The following is a 9,188-nucleotide window of genomic DNA, read 5'->3' on the forward strand; positions in this document are numbered from 1 at the left end:
TCTGTAATGGCTGGAGTTACACTTACCACCATTTCTCTCCACATCTTTTCCATGATGACCATTTGCAGAGATAATTGTCTAAGCAGGGGGAACAAGGTGAACGAGTGCCTAGTGGTAGGTATGAGTCATTGGGAGATCCTAATGGCTCCAGTCTAGGAAGCATTTGAGGGACTAGATCAGAAAATGCACCATATATTTATTTCACTCACCACTTTAATTTATTTTGCCTATGCAATTTCCTATGTAATTTAAGCACCTATAGTTTTTTTTTATCTAAAATTACAGTTGAAAAGTTCATAAATTATGCAAGTAATAAGCACTTAGAGTAATTAGTTTTTGCTACAGTGCCTGTGTACTGCCTTTTGATGCCGCATTTAATAAGCAAACTTCACACACTCTTCATTAAATTGTTTTTATTTTAGTTCTTTGTTTCATTGATGCATGTGTAGCTGCCTTTTTGTTTAGTTTTTTGCACTTTCTTCCTCCTATTATCCAGCTTGTGGGAATAAGTTTTAGTTTCCTATTTTCTGTCCTTTTTTATTTGTACTTTAGATGATTTCACTACAGACAGTTGTTGTCTGAACTCTTTAAAATACACAACATGGGGAAACATTATATATACATTTTCATAATTTACTTGAGGACTGCTAACCCTAATGGCCTCGAAGAGGACAGGAAGCCGGCAGCTTGTCGAAGGTCCCCACTATTTGCCTTGATATATTTGATATAGTGGTTATTGTGGTTGATGTATAGCGATACGGCATTGGGACACTGCGTGTCGTAAGATGAGGCTGTAGAGTGCAGGTGGTCTGTCAAGTCATGGCTGTAGAGTAAGTCTGGGGATATGGCTGGGCCAAGGCATCATAGGTGTTGCTGTTCCTAGTTGCTCTATAGTGGTACTGCTGGTGATGAAATTGCAGTGATTTTGATGTTGTACTCTTGCGGCCTTGTGTATTCATCTACCGGCTCTGACTCGTGTTGCTTGTTGATTGGTTGAGTAGTAGTGTATGGATGGAGCAGTACTTGCTAATGGCAATGATGTAGCTGCTACAGTATTCTGATGTAGCTGCTACATATTGAAGTCATATAGTGGAAACAAATGGTGTCTACTTGAATTACTTATGTTTTAGCTCTGGCGGTAAGTGGTACTGAATATTAGGTTGGTTCTGAGAGATGCACAGAAACAAGATATTAAATAAATTCTACTGTTAGCGAAACTAAAATAATAGTTGGAAAAACACTCATCATACTTTTGCTGTTCATTACTCTGTAATTGTTGTGGATTCTTTTCCCTGTCTTAAATTCGTATAAATTTCAGGTAGGAAGCCACAAAGCATATACAAATTTTAATAATTCAAAAATGGTTTGTGTTTGGGAACAGGCAGTCAGTGTATATATACAAGTTGGTCTTGTATTGAGGTCACCTCCCCACTTCCTCAGCAAGGTCAAACTAATGATCCTTCCAAGATGCAACAGTACAACAAGCTGACTAACTCCTGGGTATCTATTTAGTGCTAGGTGAACTGGTCATTAGGTGATAGGAAATGCCCCTAATCATTTGAGTCCCACCCAGGATATGAACCCAGGATTCCCAATTGTGAGATGAAAATGAACCTGACTGTATGTACTTCCTGAACCCTGAATGAAATTTGCAAAAGGCAGTCATATATTGCAAACTAAATCTTGTGTTATTGAAATACCATATGCAGAATAATTTTTAAACCAAGAAAATTGTTTATAACCCAATTTACTAAACTATGTTCTGCATGTATTTAACTCTCTTATGAATAGACCAACTAGTACGTCTTAAGTGCTAAGAAATCAAAATGTGCGTAAATATATATCTGTCCCAACTGGGTTCAAATCATGGGTGGAACAGAAATGTTGGGCACGTTTCTTATCACCTAACGTCTCTGTTCACCTAGCAGTGAATATGTACCTGGGAGTTAGTGAGCTTGTTCGGGAGTTGAATCCTAGGGGGATCTTGATATATGCTTAGCATATATACATATTTTTTTTTTTTTTTTTTTTTTTTTTTTTTTTTTTTGTGTGTGTGTGTGTGTGTGTGTGTGTGTGTGTGTGTGTGTGTGTGTGTGTGTGTGTGTGTGTGTGTGTGTGTGTGTGTGTGTGTGTGTGTGTGTGTAAGTGTGTGTAAATACTATCATTTATTATTATTAAGGTTGTAGTGTCACAGAAAACTAATCTTAAAGCATATTTCTTTAATACTGTACTGTACTGTGATTACAAAACATACGGATGAAGAATAGTGAAAAAAGAAAGCTTTGAATAAACAAGTATGTAGTCTAGAGTGCATGGAAAGCATTTCTGATATGAAGGGGCATTATAGGAGTTGTTTATACAGTACAAGTTGAAATACACAGGTTACATGAAAGGAAGTTCTAGGAGATTGGGACAACACTGGCTGATGGACTCTGCCGTATTATTTCCAAGGTGTTTGTCAGAAGTTTTATTTCTGCATACATTTAATTAACACCTATCTAGATTATATCTAACAAGGTGGTGTTGGGTCAATGACGTGTAGGAAGTGTGTGGTTGTGAAGTTACCAGGGGTGATGGATCAGGGTGGTGAAGCGTCGTGAAGATGTGGTATCAGAAGTGTAGGATTAAGACCACTTCATAAACCAAGAATAAATATGAAGAAAGAGGAAACCAAATAAGCTGCGAGGCTAATAATAATGGGAAGGAAGAAAAGAGAAACTTTGTAAGCAATGAAGATACAGTACAGTACTGATAAACGAAGGTTTCGGAAATGTTGTGGGATATATGTACAGTATACAGTACTGTATATATTTGGAGGAGACTCGACAAGAATATCTTGCTTTGTGTTAGGAGGTAGTATTTGCATAGCTGTATTTGTGAGGATTGAACTATGGCTCTTGGATCCCATCTCTTGTTACTTGATAGATTTGGTATAAAGTAAACATTGCTGATATTACAAGGTGTGTGAGCTTTTATTTATAGCATTCAAGATCTCATAAGAATAGTACATTCATGTTAGCATGAAATTAATTTGCATTGTCTTTCTCCAGCAGCAACATGCGCCGCACATTTGATACTGTGCGCATGACAGGCAAATACATCGGCTCAGGATCACAGGGTTCTCTCAGCTCCTTGGGATATGGAGGATCGGTGCACTCCACGCCCACCCGCCATCCTCACACCCCATCACATATGGCAACTCCTACACACATGGTATCCAGTGGGGGCACCTATGCTATGTCTTATATGGGTTCCCAAGGCTCGTCTGTCTATTCTGGGGGATCAGGACATCCATCTTTGGATTCGGGTGCAGATTCTGATGCTTCTTTGCACACAGATTCAGAGGATAATTACCCGTTAGTATTTCTTTGCACATTTGTTTAGCTTTTATATTCTTTTCTTCATTGAGAGCACTATGTAAGCTTATGATGCCCACATTTTTCATTCTGTATTTAGAGTGTAAATAGGAAAATTGCATCATTCATGTGCATGTTAAATCATTATGAAGAATCTTTCAGCAGATTCTTCATGTAGCCTCGTTTCATCACTCGGCTTAGTTTACAAGGCAAAAATAATTTTAAAGTGCTCAAAGAAGATTCTGCATGAAGTTACAGCAAATGGCCTTTTAAATAATTATGTAAAGAGCAAAATGTTTGTTACTGTATTTAAATTCTGCTTTATTTGCTAGCATCTTAGGTTTAATTATTGTGATTAATTGTAATAGTATTGTAAAGTATGTTAACAAATTATTAACTGCAGGAGAGAGAGACTTACATATATTTATCTAACACAGAGCGAGCCACTTGGGTGTACCAGGCTGGCCAGGAACACCTGACCTAGACTCGTGCTTGCGTCGGCTTGGCCCTGCAAATCGTTCAGGAACACCATCGCAGTTCTTGCCTTACGGATGCCGCACTCCAGATTCCATTATGTCTACTGGTAAGAGGACACATTTTTTATTGCAATATAGTCTATCCTCTTACCTTGAGGTTACCTTGAGGTGCTTCCGGGGCTTAGCGTCCCCGCGGCCCGGTCGTCGACCAGGCCTCCTGGTTGCCGGACTGATCAACCAGGCTGTTGGACGCGGCTGCTCGCAGCCTGACGTACGAGTCACAGCCTGGTTGATCAGGTATCCTTTGGAGGCTTATCTTCCATAAGTATTATTTTGGCAATAGTTATTTAGCACAGATTCTGTTCATGAACATATAAGATTGGTCAATTAAAGTAATATTTTTCCAAATAGGAAGTGGAAAGTCTGGCTTGAGCGCTTATGGAGGCATCAATGCTAGTGATTGGAAGCTGCCTCAGAAGCTCCAAATAGTAAAGCCGATTGAGGGATCATTGACTCTTCATCAGTGGTCTCGATTGGCAACACCACATTTTGGAGGCCTGCTCGAGGAGAGAGACGGTGTTGCTATCAAGGTAAATATAACTCTAATTTGTGATGGAAGGTGGATGGGTGGGTAGATGGAGGGAGGCAGGTGGGAATGTTGGGTAGGAGGGAGGGAGGGAGGGAGGTGGTAGTGTGGGGGAGGGTGGAGGAGAGTTGGATGTGTGGCAATCCACCTCCCCCCCTCCAACCTCCCTCCACCCTCCCACCATCCACCCCCTCCCACCCACCCTCCCTCCCTCCCTTCATCCTCCATCCCTGCACCCTCCCTCCCTTCACCCTCTCTCCCCCCTCTCTCCCTCCCTTCCTCCCCCTCCCATCCCACCCTTCCTCCCCCTCCCATCCCACCCTCCCTTCCTCCCACCCTCCCTTTCTCCCACCCTCCCTTTCTCCCACCCTCCCTTTCTCCCACCCTCCCTTCCTCCCACCCTCCCTTCCTCTCCCCTCCCACTTCCCTCCCTCCCTTCACCCTCCCCTCCTTTCACCCACCCACCCTCCCTCTCTCCCTCCCTCCCCCTCCCTTCCTCCCCCTCCCACCCCACCCTCCCTCCCTCCCTCCCTTTCTCCCACCCTCCCTTCCTCCCACCCTCTCCCACCTCCCCCCTCTCCTCCCTCATATTACAATATATAAAATATATATATATATATATATATATATATATATATATATATATATATATATATATATATATATATATATATATATAATATTTTTTTTTTATCACAGCACAATGAATTTAATAAATACACTGTGATTACCAGATTTATAACAAATATAGGAGCAGAATGTAAAATCTTTAATCCAAGCTGTTTTTTGTCTTAATCTCAAGTAATAATCTTCACCTTAATTTTATCTTGAGCAATAAAATTAAAAATTACTTTATCTCCACCAGGGTGGTGCTGGTGCTGAGCAATTGAATCTAGATGTTTACTCAATGTCTGACTTGGAGGAGGACGAAGTTGAAGAGGAGAACCCAGGCAAGAGGTTCATGTCTACCTCAAGTGTGTTCACATATACTAACTCAACCATACTGCATCCAGATGATCAGACGAATCTCACTCCAAGGTTAATATTTGTCCTCTTTATAAAAGTATCCAAACCTTGCATAGTGATCACCCCACACATGAAGATCAGTTCTTATACCATCTATAAATACTGAATCCACATGTTTTACTTCCCTCTTCCTAAGAGTAATTCATGATTGTACTATGAACAATATAAATTTTATGTACATCTAACAAGCTATGCCCGAAATGCTACGTATGTTAATGTTATATATGCTGGTGTTTTTACATTCTTGCAAAGCCACTAATGTATTCTCACAAATCCATTGTATAAGTAAAATAAAAGCTGCCACTAGCATTATAACACATTCAACATTTGTTTTTTCATCCATTGTGCAAGTACTGCACTGTATTTAGCATGGGAGAAAAGCAAGCACCACCACACTCCATCACTTGCCCACAGCAACTCAAACCACTGTCATTCAGTCTTGTCCATTGCCAAATCCCCTAAACTATTCCCCCCTTCCCTACCATGTCTCTTAATAATTTCAGTCTTTATTGCCACTTACCCTCAGATTCACTCGATAAAAACATCCATTTACCAATTTATCTTTCAATATCCACATTAACAAATCTTTGTAAACTCTTAGTCTAGCTATTTATCCAATTTTTGCACTCACTGGCATTTTCCTTTCTTGCTCTTTATTTTTCGGGCCTCATCCTGATAATACTTAAATTTTTATGTGCTCTAATTTTATATGGTTCCTTGTTCATACTATGCTATTGTCACATTCTGGTTGCATCTTTTCCTAATTTAGTTAAAAAAATACAAAGTTTTCTTTGCACTTCATTTTGTGATCCACTCTATTCTTAATTTGCACAAATTCTATCTTCTCCATTATTCATCCCATGTATTTAAACTGATCAACCACTTATCATTCCACTTATTGACATTTCTTTTACATTCAGAATTCTCATTTCTTGCTACTGTACTTTCTTAACATTTCCTTGTTCTCATTCACTTTTAACACTCCTATTTCCCTACCAATTGTAAACTGGCTTTAATTGTTGCAACTTGACAATAAATACTATAGGTGTAATTTATTATAAACATAAAGGAATAAAAATGTAAGGAAATTTTAATAAAGGAAAAAATGGGTTTGATGTAATTGTGTCTTCTTGCATTAGAGCTCAATATCTATAGCAATTTTGTATTGTTAATGCCTAGGTCATCTGCATTAAGCCTAGTGTTTCCATATTTGATTTTTGCTGTCCTATGTATAGCAAAGAATAAATCATAGATTTGTTGCAAAAGCCATAAGATTTTTTGAATCATAAACAGAATTTTCATGGAACCGTATTCTTTAAAAAGTGTTACAAATTTGTGTTTGCAAATGTTTCATCATTCCACCTCCCTCCTTCCATCTCATGAAAATGCATCATAGAGTCCCAAGTCCCATCAAGATGTCATGAAAACCACTGATATAGATTATGTAATTGTTTCTCTGTTTTGTGAATTAGTCTGTTACTAGATATGTTCAAATGCATTACAAAATTTGATTTTTTTCAGTCTTCGTCAAACTCAAGTCAGTGTTCTTGCAACTTCATCATCCAATGTTGCCCCAACGCCCAGTACCCCTATACGGGCCCCTTCATGTCCTCCATCACGACGCGGTTCGACTGCCACCTTTTCCACAAATACCGGGTTAGCAAAGGTACTAAATGAGCGAGGAATGAACTTGACAAGTGGATTTTCACCAACTGCTACACCAGCCAATAGTCCAACAAATTCCAGACCAGGATCACCAGAACCAGAGGGTTACAAATTACCAGGTTAGTATCTATTACCAATGTAAAGGAATCCCTGCTAAAATTTAAATGTTTACACTAAATGTAGTTAAAATCACTACAGCACTGTATTACTAAAACATCACCATGTGATGGAATCTGAAAGTGCCTTTTTTTCAGGTCTGGAGGATCTTACTAAAACCTTCCACTATGGAGCTAGTCTCCTCCGTCGCACTTTCTACAAAGATGATCCATCAGCCCCTCAGTCACCAGCAGGCCCACGTGTAAATTTAGTTGAGCAAGTTCAGGCCATTGGTGTAAATCGTTTTGTTGGGCCATCTGACCGAGCACTAACTGTTGGTGGAATTGTGATGTCGCGTCCAGCAACTTCACCACTCTTACACCTCTCCAATCTCATTATGAGTAATGCAAAGAACTCTAATACTAATAGCACAATATCCACCACTACAACCACTTCTACATATTCTTCTTCAGATAATGGTGCAATCATGTCAGCACCTAAGATTCTCTCTCCAGGTGAGAGACGCCCTACCCTTCCCTCTGGTGCCCCTCTGGGTATTCCAGGACATCCAGGATCAGGTCACTTAAATAATCGTCTTAGTCAGCTCAAACCTGGTCAACGTGCAGACTTGGGAACTGTTGGGGGACGTTTAAGACCTAGTTCTTTAGGTAGTGTACCTCCACGTGGTAATGGAGGAGAACAAAATGTTGGCACTGTGGGGTGGACATCATTTGGTCGCAAAGGGGGGCTTCTGTAGGTCCTAATTCATTTTTACTTTCCCTAATGGGTTATGATCTGTGTAAGTTCTGCCCCTTTCAGTACATACTTGCAATAACATTCTAGAATTTGTGTTGGTCTTTTCCTGTTTGGTGGTAAATATCTAGCACCTGAAGGAAATGCATTAAATTGAGAAGCAGTATTATCTGGCATATATATTGCTAACAGGGCCAGCACTTTTTTCAAGTGTTACTATACTTATTATATAATAATGTGAGTAGAGGATTTGAATGGATGAATGGATTTTGGGGTGTTATATGGAGATGTGTCTGTTTTAACAAACATACTGTATTTTCTGTTTTTTTTAGTTACTATGTAACTAGTCATCTTGGGATTAGGGATCAAAGAACACTTAATATTTATTTAGTTATATTTTAGTGATATTGTCGTGAGTGTAAGACCAAGGTTTATACCAACTTCCTTTTGATGCACTTTGTGTTAGGGGTTTATACATGTGTTGATATTTTCACAACTTGAACAAAATCTGTAAATTTTGTGATTGGGTTTTTCTAAAGCTTTTTAAGCAAATGCTTGGTCTACCAGTCAAACCCGTGCCAAATAATTTATAAATGTTTGTTGTTACTTGGACACCTTCTGCAGCTATTCAAGTTACTTTTAATATGTTTAAAATATATTTTCCAAACAAAAATTGCACATCTTCTAGTTAGTCAATTTTATTCAATGATTCTGACTGAGCAAGGAGTACATTTCCAGTGACATTTTTAGCTTTGACATTGCCTTCCAAATGATTACTGAAGACAGTAATTTGAGAGCATAGGTTTGTCATTTTGAACTTGAATGTCAGTCATAATCATTGATACATTTTTTGAGACAAACAGGAATGTTATAAATGTAAGGTAGGAACGATGTCACAGCACATGTTGACTTTGGTTGTACAAGCGGCAGAAGGGGTCTCGTGAGGGAGATCCAAGCCTTCTAGTCACAAATGTACTGTCAGAACTTTATACTTGATTCCTTAGCATATACAATATTTGCATGTTCCTCTTTTTTAAACAAGTAAAAAAGTTTCTGACTATTTGACTATAATTTGATTCTCAAAAACTGTTCCTTGTTTGAAGTGGAAGTCGAGTGTAAAAATTTAATCTTTTATAAAAAGATTCATTAAATGTTGAATTATTTTTAATACATTGGATTACTATTGATCTTTATCTTGTATAATGCTTTCTAGTCCACTAGAGGCCCTCT

The 9,188-nt window shown here is 38.8% G+C and overlaps 1 protein-coding gene across 6 annotated transcripts in view; it reads left to right on the top strand.

Annotated features, from left to right (window-relative positions):
- The window catches only part of LOC123768654 (trafficking kinesin-binding protein milt), a 331,499-nt gene extending 322,706 nt beyond the window's left edge, over positions 1-8,793 (top strand). For 5 of the 6 annotated variants that reach the window (XM_045759303.2, XM_045759302.2, XM_045759299.2 and 2 more), the window contains 6 exons: positions 3,051-3,356; positions 3,794-3,939; positions 4,244-4,422; positions 5,284-5,456; positions 6,966-7,228; positions 7,364-8,793. In XM_045759303.2, the coding sequence (XP_045615259.1) occupies positions 3,051-3,356; positions 3,794-3,939; positions 4,244-4,422; positions 5,284-5,456; positions 6,966-7,228; positions 7,364-7,962 (1,666 nt within the window). In that variant the 3' untranslated portion in view covers positions 7,963-8,793. The remainder of the gene's footprint in view (positions 1-3,050; positions 3,357-3,793; positions 3,940-4,243; positions 4,423-5,283; positions 5,457-6,965; positions 7,229-7,363) is intronic. The other variant, XM_045759300.2, reaches the window with a different exon arrangement.
- The last annotated feature ends 395 nt before the right edge of the window (positions 8,794-9,188 follow it).

This window comes from Procambarus clarkii, chromosome 83, assembly GCF_040958095.1.
Source record: "Procambarus clarkii isolate CNS0578487 chromosome 83, FALCON_Pclarkii_2.0, whole genome shotgun sequence".
Lineage (NCBI taxonomy): Eukaryota > Metazoa > Arthropoda > Malacostraca > Decapoda > Cambaridae > Procambarus > Procambarus clarkii.